Genomic DNA, 23386 nt, shown 5'->3' with positions numbered 1-23386 from the left:
CAGATTGTTGTTTGCCAGAGGTGGGGATGCACATTGGGCAAAATGGGTGAAGGTGGTCAAAAGATACAAATTTCCAGTTATAAATCGATCTTGGATGCAAAGAGCAACATGGTGACTATAGTTTACAATACTGTATTGCATATTTGAAGGTTACTAAGAGTATATGTTGTAACTTCCCATCACAAAAAAATAAACTATGTGTGGTGATGGACTTATTGTGGTAATCATTTCATAATACATCAAATCATTATGTTGTACACCTAAAACTAATACAATATTATATATCAATTATATCTCAATTTTAAAAAGTGTATAGAAGAAAACCAGTAGTTAATCACTGATAAAGAGTACAAATTTATTTTCTTTTTGAAACTTCTATTGAATGAAACATTTCAAAGAAAATGATTCAGGGTCTTCAAATACTTAATACTTTAAAATACTTGAGACCCATGGTGTGTTAGGTTTTCAATTTAACATAAGTCACACTAAAAATCTTTTAGTTTAGATAAGCTACCACAAAAACAGATACTGACACAAGACAAAAACTGAAAAGGAGAAAACTTTCAGTACTAATTTAACTCAGATTGTTCTAGTATATAAAATTATTATGTACCCCTGCCTGTAAGGACTGACCACAGGTCAATAAATAATTTGGATTTGTTAGTAACTTGCATAAATCTAATTCTGACATATTACTAAATCATACCTTGAGGATAGCTATAAGCTTGAGAAGGATCGACTACCATGTCCATTGAGAAGGAGTTGTGTGATTCCTGAGAATGTTTCTCCATCACCTCTACTGTATCACTGGATGAAGATGATGAAGACAATCCCAGTCTAACATATCTTCCTTTTTTACCACAGAGTGAACAATCTACTGGTGTGGCACTAGGTCCCTTGGGCAGTTGAACTTCATCTCTGTTGTAGTTTCTAACAGCTCCACTGTGATGCACAGAGCGTTCCCGTTGCCATATATAATGGGTTGGAGCAATAGCCATAACCTACGGGGGAAAGCTTTCCTTTAGAATTTTAATAAGATTTTAAAATTTGGTAAAGTTAAGTACAAAAATGACTCACAGCTATCTCTAAAACTAGATCTAAAAACCCAAGTTACTGATGTTAAAAAAAAAAAAAGATATCTCCAGTTAAGACAGTATAGGGGTGTGTGTGTGTGTGTGTGTGTGTATAAAGTGATTCACTGCTTGAATCCTTAAGACAATACAAAGTACTTAAGTTATTTCAAATATTTCAACCTTCTAGGTTTTTCAGTTCTGAATATTCTAAGTTTGGGATAAATAATACAGTTAGTCCAAAACAACACATAATTCTTAACTTTGGAATATATTTGGTTGAAAATAACATTAAGGTTTCTAACTATGTATGTTAGGCTAATCTTAACATGTTTGCACTTATGTCAAGGGAAATGGTGAATAAGAACATGGGTAAGTTACTTAACTTCTCTGTTCCTCAGTTACCTTATCTGTAATATGGAGAGAATAATAGAGTCTCCTTTAGAGGGTTTTTGCAAGAATTAGATGAGGAATTAATTATAAAACACTTAAGATTCATTGCTACATGTTGGGCTAGATAAAATACTGCCTTTTGAGTCAGGATAGCCTTAGTTCCTTAACGTGGCTCTGCCACTTGCTAAGCTGTAGGATATTGGGCAAGTTACTTAGCTTTTCTGAGGCTCAATTTCTTCATATTTAAAATGGGGATACTATCTGCCTCATAGAAGGGTTATATATGTGTAAAATCCTTATCACATAGTAAGCAGCTGGCAAATGATAGTCATTTAAGAAGTCAAAGTAGGTAAATACACCTACATATGTTGACCCCATGACGTCTAAAATTTCTAAGCAGAGTGTTAGAATGTTATTCTAAGCAAAAATGTTTAGTTGCCGTTATCAATGATCAAAGTAAATGAGAACTGTAGAATTTGTTAGTTAGGCAGTGCCTTAATGCCTAAACCAGTGATTTTCAACTTGTTTCAAGAGCTCTGAGTTTTCATAGACTATATCAGGTGTCCCAGGATGGACTATGGGAAGACCAATCAAGCAGAGAACCTCAGTTTAGGGGATTGTGTATAAAATTTCGCTTGGAAAGAAAGAAGGCTTTTGTTGTTAAAAATGAAAACCTTAAACCCCAGATTGAGACCAGTCCACTTAGAAAACAGGGTACCTATGGCCTCCCCGCAAATGGCATAAAGAATGCTAGCTATGCTAATTTTTTAAAGTATATTTTAGGATTGAATTTATTTTATAATCCACTTCTTAAATCCTTCACAAAAAATTTTCAACAAACATGTAATAAAGTAACATAATTTTTTGAAAGTAGATGTAAAGATATTAATTCTAACAATAAATATTTCCATAACAATATAAAACTAGGTTCAGAGCTACCTGAAGTGAGGAAGTAGAGTGTCAGAATTTCTTATTCCTTCCATATTTATCTATTTCTTCCTCAACACTTGTACATCTTTATTTCCTATTTCTGGAATGTCCTCTCCCTTTTGTCTTAGTATTGCTTTTCCTTCAATGCCAAGCATAAGTCCCACCTTTCTAAAAACTCCAGTTTTTAGATTGTACTGTTTTATTGTTAATGCTACATTAGGACTTTAGCATGTGTCTAGTACTCAGATATATCTTTTTATGAATGTAACCAATCTACTTAAAGTCCTCTGGGCAGGAATAGTCTTAAACACCTCTATCAAATGCCTTCCACACAATATTATGTAGTCATTGTATATTTCTTATTGATAGATGAAAATAATTAAGAATTAGGGGCCACTGACATAAACTTCCAACAACATGATTTTTTTAAGAATCCTGTAGCAAAGTCTAGTGAGAAGAGCAGAGAAAAACAGGAAGCAAAGGGGACAAAATAGGCTTAGTAAACCATTCTTTGTATAACAAACTAGGTATCAGTCTCTCTAAATGCTAACCCAGCTAGAAAAATGTATGTACACATACTTGTATACTTTTAAATATGTTTGCATATATTTTATACATACAAATACTAGAATATTATTGTGATAACAGCAAATTGCAAAGAAAACTGTAAGAGGGTCAAGAAAGTGGGATTTTGGTCTTAATTCTATTAGTTCTATGACCTTGGGCAAATTACATCATCTTCTGGGCTATAGGTATCTTTTGAATAATGAGAAATCAGGTCACTTACAGTCCTCAAATTCTGTGATTTATGAAAGTAACTTCTTTGTTTTGTTTTTTAAAGATTTTATTTATTTATTTATTTGACAAAGAGAGGTACTTTGAGAGAGGGAACACAAGCAGGGGGAGTGGGAGAGGGAGAAGCAGGCTTCCCGCGGAGCAGGGAGCCCGATGTGGGGCTCAATCCCAGGACCCTGGGATCATGACCTGAGCTGAAAGCAGACGCTTAACGACTGAGCCACCCAGTAGCCACCGAAAGTAACTTCTTTGAAGCATTAATAGCACTTGATCTACTACAAATGTTATCCTAGTTTTTATTTTACTCTTCTCTCATTTTTAGTGGTTTATTTTGGTGTCTTGATCGGTGTTCCAAAACTTAATACTTGGCCCTGTATTTCTCTATATATTCTACTTCTCTTTGATCTCAAGAGGTAGTATAGTGTGTTAAAAACACTGACTCTTGGGGCGCCTAAGTGGCTCAGTCGGTTAAGCGTCTGCCTTCGGCTCAGGTCATGATTCCAGGGTCCTGGGATCGAGGCCCCGCATCGGGCTCCCTGCTCCGTGGGGAGCCTGCTTCTCACTCTCCCTCTGCCTGCCACTCTCTCTCTCTGTCAAATAAATAAATAAAATCTTAAAAACCCCACAAAACTGACTCTGGAATCAAACTGCCTAGGTGTGAATACTAGTGTGCTGCTTGACTAATTGTGTGACCTTATAGAAGTCATTTAGCCTCTCTGTGCCTCAGTTTCCTCTTCTGAGATTAGCTAGCTAGCTGTAAGAATTGTTGTGAAAGTTAACACATATGCAGTACCTAGAACAGTACCTGACAAATGCTCCCAAAGTATTAACATTATGTTCACCTTGATCTCTTATTATTCTACCAAGCTTTAAACATCACTTATATGTGATGACTCATACTTAACTCATACATGTTGACTATTCACTTATCCAAATATCACCTTAAATTCCTATGTCTGATACCAAATTCCTTATTTTCCCAATAAACCAGTTTGTTTTTTTAGTGATTCCTATTTCCATTATGGAATCCATCACCCTTTCTGTTCTACAGATTTGAAACTCTGAAAGCTCACTCTCCCATGGGCCCTATATCCAACTGGTCACCAAGTAATGACAAGTATAATTTCATAACATTGATTTTTCTTTGGCATTGCTATCTTCAGCACTAGGTTTACACCTTCCTTCCTGAACTAGAGCAAGTTTAACAGTTTCCAGTACCTTCCCCATATTGGGTCTCTGCTGCATACGGTCATTGGATTATTTTGTTCAACACTCTTGTTTATATCACATCTCTGCTTTCTAAATTCTAATCTGGAATCGAATAGTAGCTGACAGACAAATCAGCTCGGATGATACTGTGCCGTCTAGGCCAGAGTACATAATAAGAACAGAGAAAAGCTTCCTCTTGATAAAATTGCTACCCTCCATCAAGCATAAAGGGACCGGAAGTGGAGTCTAACTCTTTCTCATCAGATTGGCATATTCCGTAATCTGTGAACCAATCTAGAAATTAAGCTATCATCAATCTAAATAAATTCCACCTCAGAGGAGCTGATATCCAAAAAGGTAAACTGATTGTAAGAAGATAATAAGGTCAGAATAGGGAAATTGTCTTTACTCTTTTCTGGAGAAGCCCTACATATATTTTTCAATATAATCATACCTCATCTCTTTCCAAAAAAGGATTTGAGGCAGCTGACAAAAAGTAAAAAAAAAAAAAAAAAAAAAAAAATTCATTAAACTAGGACCCAAAAGGGTCCTAGTTTGGCTAAAGGGAAAAAGCAGACATGCCGGTAGTAAAAGGTGATAGAATTAATGTAGTTAGGGATAAAACTTGGCTCTTAGCTTCTTTGCAGCAACCAACGTTAAAAAAAAGAGACAAATTTAAAAATTCATACTATCTGAAAGGAGAGAATAAGTTTTTTGATAGTGGTATATAATGGAAAGATTGCCAACTTTAAGTACTAGCTGGCCCTGCCACTTACTAAATGAATGACAATGGACAAGTTACAACCCTTCTAAGCCCCAGTTTATTCGTCAGAAAAATGGAGAGAATACTTATGCTATTTAAGTCCTTTTTTTAAATGCTATTTAATTCCTGAGAGAAAATAACACAATAGACACAAATGTGTTTTCCAATTAACCAATATAAACAGTGGGAAGCTAGCTGTCAGAGAAAACAGAACACTGGGAAGTCATTAAATGTGAAGTTCTGGGTTTACCACTTAGTTGATGTATGATCTTGAGTAAACCTCAATCTCCTCAGTCCTCAGTCTCATCAGATGTAAAATGAGAATGCTACAACCCTCACAGGTATTTTTGTGAGGATAAGATAATTTACATGAAAATATTTATGAATTTGTAGAGCATAATGCAAATGTAAAGTATTATTATTGTAAGCCAGTTTGTAAATACTATCATAACTTGGGCTTACTTGAGGATGAGACTAAAGAAATGGGTTGGCAGTATGCCAATACCTGGCTCTCAATAACAAATGCATAGAATACTTAACTAAATTTCTAACAATATGTCTTGCCACTTAAATGCATCAAACTTCAGGGCAAAGATGATATAGTACTTCTTTATAACAACCCCCCACAACACTGAACTTAAGTGTCTTACTCCTATGTTAGCTGTTAAATGAATAGCTAAGAGAACAGGATAAAGTCTAGGTAATTTCCTTTCCTATATACCACCATGATTCAACTGTACCTGGTTGGAACAGCCATAAGAAAGCCTATCTACCTATGTGCCCCTGTTGTAAGAGGCAGTGCTAAGTCAGTCTGGTGAAGAAATTTTATAGTTTATTGTTTTTTTACTATACGGATAAAAAGGTATGAAAAAGAATTGCAAGCTTTAAATTCCATTCACTCTGTCAGTCAGCAGTATTTACTGACTACCTACTATGCGTGTGGCATATAGTTCTAGGGATTGGGGGGTACAATGAGAAAATAAAGATCATGCCCTCTTGGAATTTATATTCTAGCAGGGGGAAATAGACATTAGCAAGATAGGTGAAACAGAGTATATCATATGATGGTTAAGTGCTATGAAGAAAACTGGGAAAAGGAATACAGAGGAATAGTGGGAGGTACTACTTGTTATTTTAGCAGCTTTATTGAGCTATAACTCAAATACCATACAATTCACCCACTTAAAGAATACAATGGCTTTTAGTATATTCAGAGTTGTACAACCATTACCACAGTCAATTTTAGAATATTTTCATCACTCCATAAAAAAGGAAATCACACCCCATTTCTCCCTCCCCTCAGCCTCTGGCAACCTCTAATCTACTTTCTCTTTGGATTTGTCTATTTTAGACCATTCATTTAAATGGAATCATACAATATGTGGTCCTTCGTGACTGGCTTCTTTCACTTAGCATAGTATTTCCAGGGTTCATCCATGTTGTAGCAGGTATCAGTACTTCATTCCTTTTAATTGCCAAATAATATATCATTGTATAGCTATACAATATTGTTTATCCATTCATTTGTTGATGGACATATGGGTTTTCACTTTTTGACTATTACAAATAATGCTGCTATGAATATTCACGTACAAGTTTTTGTGTGGACATAACTTTCATTTCTTTTGTGTATATAACGAGGACTGGAAATGCTGGGTTGTATGATAACCCTTTGTTTAGCCTTTTGAGGAACTACCACACTGTTTTCCAAAACAACCACACTATTTTAAATTCCCACCAGAAGTGTAACAAGGTTCCATTTCTCCACGTCCTTACCAACACTTGTTATATTTGTCTTTTTCATGATAGCCATCCTAGTGGTTGTGAAGTGATATCTCCTTGTGGTTTTGATTTTGCATTTCCCTGATGGTTAATGATGTTGAGCATCTTTCCATGTACTTTTCTGCCCATTTGTTTACCTTCTTTCAAGAAGCCTTTTCGGATCTTTGCCCTTTTAAAAGTTGTCTTTTTATTGTTGAGTTGTAAGAGCTCTTTATATATTCTAGATACAATTCCCTTATTGGACAGATAATTGGCAAAAATTTTCTCCCACTTTGTGGTTTGTCTCTTCACTTTCTTTATGGTGTCCTTTGAAGGACAAAAGTTTTCAATTTTTGTCAATTTTCAATTTCGATGATCTCATTTTCTTTTGTTACTTTCTTTTGTACCTGCATTGGGGTGCAGGTACCCCTTTGGATCACTATGTTTATATCTTTTGGGTAAATATTTTGGTATCATCTCTAAGAAACCTAATTCAAGATAATGAAGATTTATCCCTATGCTTTCTTTTAAAAGCTTTATAATTTTTAGCTCTTACATTTGGGTCTTTGATCCATTTTGAGTTAGCTTTTATATATGATATGAAATAGGGGTCCAACTGCATTCATTTGCATGTGGATATCCAGTTGTCCCAGCACCATTTGTTGAAGACTATTCTTTCCCCATTGAACTTTCTTGGTACCCTTGTCAAAATTCAATTGAACATAAAAATGAAGGTTTATTTCTGGACTCTTCAATTTTATTCAATTCTGGGAGATACTACTAGATACAGGGTGGTAAGGAAAGGTTTCTCTGAGTTGATATTTAAGTAGAGTCCTGAATGAAGGAGGAAGTGAAGCACACTGATATCTGGGGGAAAAGCATTCCAGGTAAAAAAAATCCTGAGGTGGGAATGTCCTTGTTGTGTTTGAAGAATGGCGAGGAGGCCAGTGTAGTTGGAGGGAAGTGAGATGAAGTAAAAGAGGTAAGAGTTGGTGGATCAGGTAGAACCATGATAAGGGTTTTGCCTTTTCCTCTATGTGAGATGGGAAGCCTCTGGAGGCTTTTGAGTAGAGGAGTCATGATTTGACTTATTCTAAAAGATTTTGGCTGGCTGGTGTGTGAAAATAGACTACAGGAGAGAGATTATAAGAGTGACTACTTGGAAGGTTATGGCAATAATTGAGGCAAGAGGGGACAATCAAAGTAGGGCTTAGTGGTAGAGGAGGTGAGAAATGGTAGGATGCTAGGTATTTTCTTAAGGTATGGATGTGAGAAGTGAAGGACAACAGTTTTTTTTGGCCTGAACTAGAATGATCAAGTTATGACTTATTAACACGTAGAAGATTATAGGAGTAAGTTTGGAGATCTATGTGGGGGAATCAGAAACTGGATTTTCAGCATGTTAAGTCTAAGGTATCTACTAGATAATGAAATATGGATAGGAAATTTGATATGCACATCTAGATTTAGGGGAGAGATCTGTTGTCAGTGTTGAAGCCTTGAGAGACTAAACTTTTCTTTCAATCCCATTACATGACTGAGTTTACAGCTATCTAAAACTTTTTAGTCTTTTACACATACACCATTAAGCCATACCATTCCCTGGCTGTTTAATAGTCTGATGCCAGCACTGAAGTAATCCCAGCTCCAATCGTATAAATTAAGTTGCTGCGGTTATAATGCAAGTTGTTCTTGGGAGTGGGTGGGCAATCTGCCGTGAGGTGAACATTACCTATCCCGGCCTCTTGCCTCTGGTACCCGCTCCATGCCTTTAGCTGAGTGTCATGAGGCTTGAAGTGTTTACTTTGAAAAAATCAGAGTGTTCAAATAAGGCCTACTATCATGTCCAAGAATGGCACAGGTGCACAAATTATCCACTGGGGAGGTAGTGATAAAAAATAGCAATACAGGACTCTTTCAGTGCTCTGTAATTGGAATGAGTTGTTTAAATCTTTTAATGAGGATCCATTAATTTGGGGAATGTATACACACCCAATTTTTCATATTTTTCTATTGAATTCAATCCTGAAAAAACTTGGCCTATTCAGTCTTCTAAGTTATTTTTGAACCCTTTCATTTCCTCCAACATTCAACAATCCTCTTAATTTAATCCACAATTATGCGTGCTTTCTAATATCTTCATCTCATTAATAAATATAATTAAGAAGGTTAATTCTGGGCAGAGTTCTATGACACACCTTCAAAGTATTCCCTGAAGTTTGACACTAATCCATTAATTGGCTCTTTTGGCCTATCATCATTTAACTGGATAGGACTTCATTTAATTATAGCATTATCTAATTCACATTTACCAAACTTTACTGAACCAGTACTGGCTTACAATGATCACTGCTTTCCATTAATTTTCTACTCTAGAATATTTCTTTAGTTTGAAACATTAACTCTTTTCTTTATTGAAAACCAGAACATTAGATAAAATAACCCATTTTTGTTTTTTTATCTTTAAATTTTATTTAAATTCAATTAATTGACATATAGTGTATTATTAGTTTTCAGAGGTAGAGTTCAGTGATTCATCAGTCATATATAACACCCAGGGCTCATTACATCATGTGCCCTCCTTAATGCCCATCCCCCAGTTACGTCTACCCCCTCTCCCCCCTCTGGCAACCCTCAGTTTGGTTCCTATAGTTAAGAGTCTCTTATGGTTTGTCTCCCTCTCTGGTTTCATCTTATTTCATTTTTCCCTCCCTTCCCCTATGATCCTCTGTTTTGTTTCTTCAATTCCACACATGAGTGAAATCATAATTGTCTTTCTCTGATTGACCTATTTCGCTTAGCATAATACCCTCTAGTTCCATCCATGTCGTTGTAAATGGTAAGATTTTATCTTTTTGATGGCTGAGTAATATTCCATTGTATATATATACCACATCTTCTTTATCCATTCATCTATTGATGGATATCTGGGCTCTTTCCATAGTTTGGCTATTGTGGACATTGCTGCTATAAACATTGGGGTGCAGGTACCCCTTCGGATCACTATGTTTATATCTTTTGGGTAAATACCTAGTAGTGCAATTGCTGGATCATAGGGTAGCTCTATTTTTAACTTTTTGAGGACACTCTATACTGTTTGCCAGAGTGGCTGCACCAGCTTGTATTCCCACCAGCACTATAAGAGGGCTCCCCTTTTCCTGCATCCTTGCCAACATTTGTTGTTTCCTGACTTGTTAATTTTAGCCATTCTGACTGGTGTGAGGTGGTATCTCATTATAGTTTTGATTTGTATTTCCCTGATGCCGGGTGATGTTGAGAGCATTTTTTCATGTGTCTGTTGGCCATTTATATGTCTTCTTTGGAGAAATGTCTGTTCATGTCTTCTACCCATTTCTTGACTGGATTATTCTTTGGGTGTTGAGTTTGATAAGTTCTTTATAGATTTTGGATACTAGCCCTTTATCTGATAAGACATTTGCAAATATCTTCTCCCATTCTGTAGGTTGTCTTTTGGTTTTGTTGACTATTTTCTTTGTTGTGCAAAAGCTTTTTATCTTGATGGAGTCCCAACAGTTCATTTTTGCTTTTGTTTCCCAAAATAACCCATCTTTTAATTTTTAGTGTCTGTTTTATCTTAATAGAAACTTACTTTATGTATTAGTCTATGTGAAAAAAGGTATGATTTTTAACATATTTAAATTTATTTAAATTTTAGACCATGCAGTTTGCACTTCAATCTTGGGAACTGAAATTTCACAAACTTTATTTAATGGAAGTTATTATTCAGCTCCAAATGTTATTTTTTTTTTTAATTTTTTTTTTTTTAAGATTTTATTTATTTGCGAGAGAGAGAATGAGAGACAGCATGAGAGGGAGGAGGGTCAGAGGGAGAAGCAGACTCCCTGCCGAGCAGGGAGCCCGATGCAGGACTCGATCCCGGGACTCCGGGATCATGACCTGAGCCGAAGGCAGTTGCTTAACCAACTGAGCCACCCAGGCGCCCTCAGCTCCAAATGTTATTAACATATTTTGGAATGTGCACACTATTCTTTCCCAATATATCTGTGATCTTTTAGACTAGATAAACACAAACACAAATACTTACTACAGAAGTAGGCTGCTCTGAAAAACAGAAATGACAATTTTTAATTATTGTGGTATAAAATTAAAACATCAGCATTGTAATATACAAGTTGTACTCATGGTAACCATTAGAGTTAACAGTCTATCCTTACATATACAAAAAATTAAATATTAGAAGCACATTAAAAAACAAGACAAGGGAAATTATATAAAGAGAAAACAGAGATTACGTATATAAAGTACTTAAAAAATCTTACCTCCTCACAGCATCGCCTGCTTACAATAGCCCTATAGTCAATTCTATCCCAGAGTTGGTCCCTTAACTTTAAGAAATTAGGGAACAATTTTCTCCAGTTTTTCCCTAAAGCCCATGGAAAAATTTCATATTTGGATTCTTCTTCATCTTCTTCAACTGTATTAGCCAGATACCTAACAAAAAAGACCAACAACTCAAAAAAGAAATGGGAAAAGGACAGGAACAGGCAGTTCATACACACACACACACACACACACACACACTCACTTACAAACATAAAAGACATTCAACCTTACTCATAATTAAAGAAATGTAGGTCAAAAATAAAAATACAATGAATTTTACCTTGTTGAGTTCTGGATAGTTTTGTATTCCTATAAATCTTGAGCTTTGTTCTGGGATGCAGTTAAGTTACTTGGAAACAGTCTGATCCTTTCAGGTCTTGCTTTTATGATTTGTTAGGTGGATCTGGAGCAATGTTCAGACTGGGGCTAATTATTCCCCACTACTGAGGCAAGACATTCCTGAGTACTCAATATCCTGTGAATTATGAGTTTTTTCAGTCTGACTGGTGGGAACAGGCACTATTTCCAGCCCTGGGTAAATGTAAGGCACTGTTCCCTCTAATCCTTTCTTATGGTTTTTCCCTACACCCAGGTAGTTTCCTTATATACATATGGGAATCCGTATCCTCTTAAATACTTGAGGGGGATCAGGCATGCACAGAAGCAGGAAAACATGACCCATAATAAAAAGAATCATCAATCAAAACTGACACATGTTAGAAATAACAGACATTAAAACAGATATATTAATTCCAGATGTTCAAAAAGATAAGAAGACACATTCAAATTGTACTTCTAGAGATGAAAATTACATATACAATGAAAAATACATAGAGTGGGATTAAGAGACTAAATATTGCAGAAGAAAAGATTTGGGCACTGAAGACCGCAATATAAACTATCCAAAATGAAACACACACAGAAAAAGAAACAAAAATAATAGAGGTGAAACTGGAGTCCCTAACGGGTGTTGGGTGCCCCCCCCAAAAATATTTGAAGAAATAATGGCTGAAAATTTTTGAAATTTGATGAAAACTATAAAAATACTAATAAGCTCAATGAACCCCAAAGCACAAAATTCAAAGAAAATTACACCAATGCACATCAGAATCAAATTGTTCAGAACCAGTGATAAAGAGAAAATCTTAAAAGCAGTCAAACAAGCAAACAAACAAACAAAAAAGACAAGTTAGATAACACAGAAACAGAGATAAGGACAGAGATTTCCCAATGGAAATAATGAAAACCCCAAAGACGACTTTCCAAGAAAAATAGGCAACTTACAATAAAAAAAATTACAAAACACGTAAGAAAACAAGGCACCATAAACAGAAACTGATCCTGAAGTGTGAAGATGCTGAAATAAACAAACACCAAAGGAAAAAAGGTCTCAAAAGCAGTAAGAAAGGAAGGCAAATGATCCCAAGTGGAAGGTTTGAGATGCAAGAAGGAATAGTAAGCAAAGATGTAAGTATGTGGGTTAATCTAAACAAATATTCAGTGTATAAAACAACAATAATAATGTCTCTAAGTTTTTGGAGGGCTTCATGTAGAACTACAGAATTATAAAACAAGAAAATGTAAGTTGAGAAGGGGGTGACTGGAGTTAAAATGCTTAAGGTTCTTGATTAAAAATAACTGGGAGAGAGCTTCCTGGTGGATGAACATGTGGAGATCAGATGTGCTGAGAGGGTACAGAAGCTCCATGCCCTTTTTCCATATCCTGCCCTATGCATCTCTTCCATCTGGCTTTTCCTGAGTTACATCCTTTTATAATAAACTGGTAATTTGTAAGTTAAAAAAAATAAGTAACTGGGATAACTGCTAAAGGAACAGATATAGACTGCATAATTTTCTAACAAGTAGAGGAAAAAAAGTATCAAAAAATAAAAATTTAAAAAATTTCGATCAGAAAGAAGATAAAAATGGAGTGGAAAGAAGAAACAGAAAAAGTGGGACATAAAGACAAGATAGTAAAAAAAAAAATCAAATATATAAGCAACAATAGAATATTATTCTGCAGCAAAAATGAACCAGAGATACTCATATCAATATTAATGGATCTTAAAATCATAAAGCAAAAGAAGGAAGTTACAGAAGAACAGAGAACATGACTATTTTACATATAGCTTAAAAACAGGAAAAACTAAACAATGTATTATTTAGAGGTGTATACATAGAATAAAGAAAATCAAGAAAATTACTACCTATGGAAGGAAGGGGGCTCTATCTGGGAAATTGTGTACTGTGAGCTTCTAAGATTCTGGCAATGTTCTCTTCTTGAGTCATGGGTACATGAATATTTGTTTCGCTTTTTCTTTAACGCACACACATATACACACTCCATACACTCCTTTTGTAGATGTTTCACATTAGAGATTTCAAAAGGCACAGAAGTATATAGTGCACTTCTATTCAGGTGATATAGACACTGGTTCATGTAGAGAAAATTATTTCTAGACAGTTATACATGAAATGTTAGTTGTCCTTGAGAAAGAATGCTAAGATCTTGGGATATGAGGAAGACTTACTTTTAATTGTATACGCACTTATGTCCTTTAAAAAAAACTATATGCATATTCAATTTAGTTACATTAATATAGAATTAGCACCTACATATTACTTTATCCTCCCTTAAAATAACTGTACATATTTTAATATTACCTTAACATAAAGCACCTCATGGTTAAACCCATTCAGTTATAAGAGTCAAATCATGTCCTCTGTGAGATTACATAATTACATACTTTAGTAACCCTGATAGTTCTTAGTAAAGGGTAGATAGAAGCCAGAGGTTGGCCCCTTTCATGCTTGTTGACTAAGTAAAACATAGAAAATCTATAATGTACTATGGTACTATGAAATCAGGACTACCTTGTGATTCTATTCTAGATTAACAATTTTTCAGGCTCAATGTGATAAAATATCTGTATTGTACACATGTAAGTTGTTTTCCAATTTGAAATAGATTTTCTAATTTGAAATAGATTTTCTTGGAGCAGAGTCCATTTTTTTGTATAATAGTTAATTATGTTTATCCAAATAAAGAATTAACATCTATATGTTAAAGGATGCAAAATAAAAGTTAGATACACATTCCTTGCCTTTAAGAAGCCTATAGTCAAGTAGAAGAGGCAATTAAGTATGAGACAAATAACTGTACAAGAGAATATGGAATCATGACAATTTAAGTTCAGAGTCTTGTAAGAGTCTATAGAAGGGAAAAGAACTTGAGTTAGAACTGTGGCTAACTGAGAAAATATTTACTGAGAACTGTTGAGTCAGGCTATATAAAAAGTACGATTAGATATAAAATGGAAATTATAATCCATGTTATTTTTAGCATGGAACTTATTATACAACATACAAAGCAACTGCACACACTCTACATATTGTACACTGACACAGTGCTTTACTGGTAAGATTACTAAGGCGTCAAACAAATCCAATTTCAGGAATCTGGTAAGAATTAAAACTAAAGCTTCTTGGTTTGTTTTTAATTTCCAGGTGGGGAAAAACTACAAAATAGATATTGTATCAACGTACAGATATAATATAATATAATACTAAAGAGACATGTAAACAGTGACTAATCACTGAATTTGGCCATTGGCATCTGAAGTCACATCTGAATTTGCACCCCAGCTCTGCTACTACGAACTTTTGTGAGATTGAGAAGTACTTATCTTCCTAAGTCTCAATTTCCCCATCTGTAAAATGAAGATAATAATGTATTTCATAGAGAAGATTCAAGGAGCTTATAAAAAATTTTTTGTGGTATCTTGCATATAACATTATTAGCTAGTTACTATTATATTCCCACAATTTAGCAATCATCACCAAATGTTATAGAGTTCATTTTTCCTCATGCATGGGGAAATATGTCTTCTGAACACAAGAAGAGATCAGTTTCTTCTAGTCCTATTCCTTGAATCACACTTTGAGTCTGAATTAAAGACTTTGAGTTAAAACTTACTCATCAGTGCTAACAGTTGTGCTATTCACCTTAAGTATTTTTATATGTAGTTCCCTAGTTAAGTCTTTAAAATTATATTCACACATTTCCAACTGCAGTATTATATCTAGGTAGTGGGTAGAAAACGTTTTGAGATTGAGATAGATTTTCTTAAACTACACTGTTTCTAGTAGAATTCTGACCTATCCAGAAAGCCATGTTATTAAAACCATTTAATAGATCACAAGGCCAGTATGAACTGTCTAATACAAAGTCAATGGAAGAATTGGAAAACAAACTATATTCCTTGGTTAAAGTTCAGTGTGTTAAGTAAAAACAGTTAAGTCATTACTAAAGGTATCAGATATGAATAACTTCTATGTTATAGACATAAATCTACAATTAGTTTGCAGCGTTTTCACAAGCTGTTTAATGTAAAAGGGCAATGATGATGATTTTTTTTTTAAGATTTTATTTATTTATTTGAGAGCGAGCGAGAGAGAATGAGAGAGAGAACATGAGAGGGGGTAAGGTCAGAGGGAGAAGCAGACTCCCTGCTGAGCAGGGAGCCCAATGTGGGACTCGATCCTGGGACTCCAGGATCATGACCTGAGTCGAAGGCAGTCGCTTAACCAACTGAGCCACCCAGGCGCCCAATGATGATGATTTTAACTATAAATTTACTGGAAATTTCAATGAGAATATTGAGAATATTTTGGCTTTTAAAACATATCTAAGTCCAAAAGAGGAGAATTTGGGATAATTCATATGGAGCACTCTGAAAAATGTAAAATGTATAATACAAACTTATGTGGGATACTTAATAACAAATCTTAGGCATAGAGCAGGGTAAGATCAGTGAAAAGAACATAAAAATATCCTATTAAAGTAAAAAAGTATATCTTCTACCTATAAAGGCCTATTCAAAGATATATATCAGGTTTTAAAAAGCCTCTGTTTTATTTTTTTATGAGTTACAATGTTAACTTTATTTACTTATTTCTTTAAGTAGGCTCTATGCCCAATGTGGTACCCAAACTTACAACCCAGAGATCAAGAGTCGCATGCTCTACCAACCAAGCCAGCCAGGTGCCCTGAAATAGCCTGTTTTAAATAAGGTGTCATGTATATTACAAATAAGAATCACAAAAATCACTTAGTAGAAAGCATACTTACAGAGCAATAAAGAAATTTATCCTGGTATGCTCATTTATAGTAAATTTAGCTCTCTTGAAATAAACAAAGGTCATAGCCAAAAGATACTATAGGGAAAAAAGTAAAAGTTAATATTAATGTTTCGCTTTCAAAAGTAAAACAGCTTTAAAATAGTTATCTTTGAGATGAATAATAAGCTAAAAACAATAAAGCATTACTTATCTTTATTACAGAATTACCTATTTATTTGGGTCCTTACTTTTTGGCTTCCTGTAATCCATGTGAATGGTGAGAAATAGTTCTGAGCCATTTATCATGATTAAGATAAATAATAAAATAAATTTTATTATTGCCAATATAGTTTGAACCAAAATCCAATTTTTTCTACCTTAAATTTCAAATCCATAGAGAAGTTGAAATAATAATAAAACAAATAACCATACATCCTTCACAGAGATTCACCAATTGTTAGCATGTTGCCACATTGGCTTGATGCATGTATCTATACAAAAATTTTTTCCTGACTCCTTAATTGTAGACATCCATACTCACTTTTTATTTATTGACTGACTGACCGAATGATCAGTCAGGGTGGCATTACTGATCGAATTTTTAAACTGAGGTATAACTGACAAAGTTGTATATATTTAAAGTTTACAATGTGATGATTTGATGTACATTGTGAAATGAATACCAAAATAGAGTTAATCAACACATCCATCATCTCACATATTATCTTTTTCTTTCCTTTTTGTTAAGAACACTTGGGATCTACTTGCTTAGCAATTTCATATACTTACTTTTTAAAATAACCTTTTAAAAATAACTTCTAACCAGTAATTAGACTATATGACTATTTTCATTGGAAAACAGTGTTTTAAATGTGTTATTAGAAAGAAGTATCTAGCCTGGTATTAGGATACTATGCCAGGTCCTATCTGTCCAAATTAAAAACAACTTATAGTACTGATGTATTAGATTCCCTCTCATAAAATGCCTATTTATCCTATTCTTCATAGGATTGACTACAAAGGTGACTCCAAGTTTTCAAGGTAACTTTCAGTAGAGAACTCTTGAAATAGTGTTAAGATATGGTATGCTGGTTAGTTACTTTAAAAACACTGCCCCCTGCTGTCCAGCAATTTTAATTCCTGTAATGCACTTAAAAGTTTAAAACTATGCACATATCTACATAGATATTTTATATGAAGGCATTACTGTTAATTTTTTAAAATATTAGTGACTTTGTGAATATGTTTAAAAAGATTTCATCTTTTAGAAATACATCATCTTAAAAAATTTATGGATAAAGTATTAGGATGTCTGAGATTTGCTTCAAAATAATCTAGTTTGGGGAAGAAGGATTAGAAGAAACAAGCAGAGCCATGAGCTGATGATTATAGTAGCTACATGTTAGGCACATGGAGGGTCTTTGTTCTATTTTCTCTACCTCAAGGTATATATATTTGAAATTTTCCAGAATTAAATTTCCAAAATTAGAAATTAAAAAAACCAAACTCTAACTTTATCTTTGTTACCTTAAGCTTGAAATAAAAAAGTTCATATCAATTTTAACTTAATAAGTATTTAGTCATAAGCTAGTCTTCCATTCATCCCTTTCCCATTGGTTGGCACATTAAAATTAAGTGTGATGTGAAGTCATGCTGAATTTTCTGATATGTCTACCTGGTCTAAGATGGCATTTACAAAAAGCTAAAATCATAACTGTTCAGCTAAATCTAAAGAGTATAGAAATATCATGGTCCCTAGTATGTAAGCACCATGATGATCTTTTATGAAACACTGATTCTTAAATAAAGAACATAATAAACTAATTTTACTCTACAAAATTATTGGGATTTGTTTATCTAAGTTACCTACAAAATATTAAAATGTATAACAGACTTCCTTAGTGGAATGAATGTCAGAATATTCAGAATATTCTTTCTCCACAGCCTGATAAAAGGTAATAATTCTGATCAAAACATTAAGTCTATACTGATTCTTGCTTTCAATCAAACAAATATGGACTTAAGGCCATTTAAATCTAATCAATAATATTCTATAGTTCCTCAAGTATAAAGTGAATCTCTGATGTATGCTAATTTCAAAAATTAATGTGTAAGGATTTCACTTTGAAGAAGCAATGCAGGCTAGTTCTTTTCCTAACCTTAATTAATATGATTGAAAATTCTTGTAAGGTTTTTTAAAGTTCTGATGGTCTAGTAACATAATAATGCAGTTACTGATTACACTCTTACCAAATTTACCTTGTCTGCAATTTTACAGCAGCAGTCCATCCACAAGAAATCTTGAATTAAATCGTCATCTACAACAAAAGATAGCTATGACTTGTCTTTTAAAAACAGAATGTTTCCTTTTGAAGAATTAACTTCTAGATAGAGGATTATAAATGATGCTTAGAAAGCAAACAAAAATGGCTGGACCAGTGTTGTCTAAAATGTAGTCTGCATTTCTTTGGTATATTTACCATTGCAAGCACTGTACAAAAAGCTACTGCTTTACTTTGGGTTTCCCATCTGATTTGCTCAGACTGGAGCACAAGTGTTAGAAGTGTTTGGTTTCTTGACTATCCCAACAGTTCTTTGAGAAAGATGTCTTGGGTAACTCTAGAACAGCTCTTTATTACTTTCCAAAATCAATCTTTACTGGTGGAAATGGAATCTGATAAAAGATAACTCAGTCTTTAGTAAATAATGACTTAATGAATATTACTTGTTTTCTAAATATGTTTTACTCTTTCTACTACTTTCCCCTGTTAGATCCCAGGGTATTTTTAGTTTTGAATTCTTCTTTTCATCTCCTATTTATCTCTGTCCAATTATCTATTATCCAAATACCAATGAAAATGTCTAAATAAAGAAGATTCATAATTAGCTATTTATAATTAATATTTAATTTTGGAAAAACAGTATTATGACAAAAGATCCACAAAAATACTTTTAAAAATATGCAAAAAGTAGGTCAAAAACACTTACTTACTCAATTTTAAAAGGCTAAAATATATAATCCCCAAATATATGAGTAGTTGTCAGAATATACTCTGAGAAAATCTGCTTTTTCCCATTCCCCCCTTCATTTTAAGTTAAATAACAAACAAAACATAACTTCTTTATACTAATTTTTACATCCTAGAAATATCAATATAGTCAAATATACGGTAAGTTCCAAGAGTAAGTACTCATTTTCTTAGACTAATTAATTTCTGCCTTAATTCCATTTTTTTCAAAGTAAACTCTACGCCCAATATGGGGCTCTAACTCGCAACCCCAAGATCAAGAGTGAGTCGCATGCTCTACTGACTGACCCAGCTATTTCTTAAATCACTTATGGTAGAGCCAGGTATTTTCTCTTACTTCTCATGATCAGTTACGAATAATAAAAACATTTGTGCATAATAGTCTTGCACTAGTCTTAAAGAGAAAGGGAAACTTATATTAACAGCATTCTAGATCCTGACAGGGAACGTCCTGGTAGTTCAACATTTTTCTACTTACGTTACATTTTTTCTTCTTCTTCTTTTTTTTTTTTAAAGATTTTTTAAATTTATTTATTTGAGAGAGAGAATGAGAGAGAGAGCACATGAGAGGGGGGAGGGTCAGAGGGAGAAGCAGACTCCCCGCCGAGCAGGGAGCCCGATGCGGGACTCGATCCAGGGACTCCAGGATCATGACCTGAGCCGAAGGCAGTCGCTTAACCAACTGAGCCACCCAGGCGCCCCTACATTTTTTCTTCTTTATCTCATCTTCTTTTTTGCTTTTCTTTAAATCTTAACCAGCTTGCCCTCCTTTTTTCTCCCTCCCTCCCTCCCTCTCTCTTTCTTAAGATTTTTGTCTTCTGAGTAGGGCAAACACTCTTGTCCCCAACTCTCTTATACACGGGACACTTCTGCCTGTCACCTGGATCTAACAGACTATGGTATCTACTTGACTTGGTTCATTCCTACAGATATTTACCAGATTCATCTATCCTACTCTTTAATCTGTTTACCTTACCTTAAAAAAAAAAAAAGAATCTTCCCTTTCTTGGCTAATAGAAGTAATATAAAGAAGTTTCTTTTTTAAGAACTTTGTCAGCAAAGTAGCATTGTCTTGTGATCTGAATAAATTTAAACCCAATTTCATTATATGAGCATGATGATAAAACATAATTTTAAACAATATTCCCCCCTATGTGCAGTGCCTGGCTGGCTCAGTTGGAAGAGCATGCAACTCTTGATCTCAGGGTATGAGTTCGAGCCCCACGTTGGGTGAAGAAATTACTTAAATAAAAATAAAATATTAAAAAAATATATCCCCCATATGTAATACTGAAACTTATCGAGGTTGACCAATCTTCCCACTTTGCTCAGTTTTAGCACTGAAAATCCTGGGAAACACCTCAGGCCTAGTCAAACTGGGTCAATTGGCTCATCTGAGACTTTATGTAGTTATTTTACTTAGGTCACCCAAAACTCATGATATGAACTTGAATTGCCCAGAATTCACATTTGACACTTGGATTTAAGTAGTCCAGAAGCTAGATGAGTCTGAATTTCTAAACCAAAAGCAATCCAAAATAAAAAATCCAACATTAAAACAAAAACAACCTAAGTAAAGCAAAAACAAATTTTCTGAGACAGAAAATCTGACATAGAAAATAACAACATCCTCTTTGATTATTATGAAAACAATAAAGTAGATCTTTAGATTCTCTCATTTTTAAGTACTTTACAATTACCGCTATTAAAATATTTTAAACCTACCAAATAATTTAAAGAAAGCAGTCATTTCCTGACGCTGTATAACTAGACAGGGTCCTTTGGGGCGTTTAGACTTGTTGCTATTATGTGCATTTTTTTCAGATGCTGGCCAATTATCTTTAAAAATAGGACGCTTCAGATTAATGGGTTTTTTAGGCTGATGTGATCTATTTGACCCTGATTTTACATGAACAGTGACAGTAGGTGGTGTCTCACAACACAGCTGATTATGTCTCATTTTGGTTTCCCAAGATTCCTGTAAAAATAAAACATATAATTATTTACCACACTCGTGTTCATTTCTATATAAAAACAACTAATCAGATGACATTACCAGATGCATTCAAATAAAATGTTACTGAACTTGCTACTAAAATGTTATTTGTGATAGTGACCCACAGAAGAAATTGCTTTTAGAATTCAGTGCTAAGAAATGCTATGCTTTCTTTGGGTAACTGATATACCTTCTCTTCCCAATAATAAGATCCTGTATACCATTTTGCTTTGATGACTAGGGATCCCAAAACCAAATTTGGAAGTTAATTATAGGAACTATGCTGAGTCTATAATCTATTTGTGGTATTTTTTCCTAGTATTTTAAAATTCTGCTTCTATTGACATAATTTTGTCATATGGTTATTATATGCCACTTCAAATTTTTTATAGAACAAGGCAAACTATTTCCAGAACTAAATTATTATCATACCAAGTGTTATACTGAAAACAGTCCCCCCCCACACACAAAATATTTTCTTACTGGTTAATTCCTTGATATGTTACACAATTCACTTATTCAACAAGCATTTACTGGTATTTACTGAAAAGTTAAAAACACTTCCAGCAAAGAAATGTAGGGTATATGTGCTTTGAGGGAGTCTCATAAATTTTTCACTCTAATTTTTAATTATTTGAGTGACTGATTATAAGTGTACATGAATGTACAGTGTTATAATCCAATAAAATTAGAAACAAAGTTAATTCATCAGTATTTAACAATATGCATAACCACTACTATGTTTGGTGGTAATCAGTTCACATAATTACTACAGTTAGTATTACTTTTGTGGTCAAAGTATTTATAGGATAGGAAATGGAGGTAAGCATAGGCAAAGTAGGAAACTACTCTAAGACCCTAATGAGAACCTCTAAATCCATAACTCACAGTGACCCAGGCGGCCATGCCTCCCTTGGTGTTCAAGGAGTTAGGTACAGATTCTCCTTCCTGACCCACAGAAACTTCCCTGCTGAAGGAAGGAATGGAAAGTAAGATTGGATATAGTAGGGCTAGATCAGCAATGTCCAATATAATGTGAGTCACATATGTAGTTTTATATTTTTAAAGCTGTATTACAGAAGTACAAATAAGAAAATGACCTGAATTTTAGTAATATATTTTATGTAATCTAGTATATCTAAAATATCATTTTAACATGTAATCAATATAAAAATGAGATATTTTACATACTTTATTTTTCAAACTAAGTCTTTGAAATCTGGTGTGTGTATTTACACTTACAGTATATCTCAATTCAGTTGCTAAATTTCCAACAGTTAGAGTGAAATGTAGTCCTACCAAAACAATAGTGTGTAAGTAAAAAATATTTTACACTCCTTCAGTACTTAAAGTAAATAAAAGTAAAAACTCTTCAGTTGCACCATCCACATTTTAACTGCTCAACAGCCACATATAGCTAGTAGCTACATAGTAGACAGCAGAGGGCTAGATAATGAAGAACTAGGCAGAGGAAATTATACTCAATTGATTCTATAATTGCTTCTTCTCCCTCTGTTTCACTTTCCTCCCCTCACCTCATCTTTCTTCTTAGATCCTAAGGTCCAACCAAATTGAAGGCAATTATGGAGTTGGGGTTGGGGGTGCTACAAACTCCAAAGAAAAAGGAATGGGTGATAAATTGAACCTTGAGACTTGCCTAAGAACTTTCTGCTCTTTCCCACCCACCTCATCTGGGAGACGGCTGGAGGTCTCATCAGCATCTTTTTTTTTTTTTTTTTTTTAAGTAAGAGCAGCCTTTCAACTAGATGGAAAAAATTAGTCAGGCTTTTCAAACTGGGGTGAAGGGGCTAGGCAGGCTTGGGGGTGTAATGTACCAGAATATAGAATAACTATGGTATATCTCCCAGGAGGTAAGTTTTACTCAATGTTAAGTAAATAACTTAAAATAGTGTTATTATATTAGGACAACCATGGATATATTGTGAAATAGAAT

The 23386-nt window shown here is 34.1% G+C and overlaps 1 protein-coding gene across 1 annotated transcript; it reads right to left on the bottom strand.

Moving 5' to 3' along the window:
- Nucleotides 1–668: 668 nt before the first annotated feature.
- SPDYA (speedy/RINGO cell cycle regulator family member A) lies at nucleotides 669–22485 on the bottom strand. The gene is made up of 6 exons (XM_035000828.1): nucleotides 22321–22485; nucleotides 21162–21414; nucleotides 18667–18725; nucleotides 16418–16503; nucleotides 11223–11394; nucleotides 669–1001 (listed from the first exon to the last, which is right to left on the bottom strand). The coding sequence occupies exons 1-6, from the start codon at nucleotides 22336–22338 to the stop codon at nucleotides 696–698; spliced, it is 894 nt and encodes a 297-aa protein (XP_034856719.1). The 5' UTR covers nucleotides 22339–22485; the 3' UTR covers nucleotides 669–695.
- Nucleotides 22486–23386: the final 901 nt, after the last annotated feature.

Source organism: Mirounga leonina, unplaced genomic scaffold (assembly GCF_011800145.1).
Source record: "Mirounga leonina isolate KUSES-001 unplaced genomic scaffold, KU_Mleo_1.0 Mir_125, whole genome shotgun sequence".
NCBI classification, from domain to species: Eukaryota; Metazoa; Chordata; class Mammalia; order Carnivora; family Phocidae; genus Mirounga; species Mirounga leonina.
This window is presented reverse-complemented; position numbering and strand designations above follow the sequence as displayed.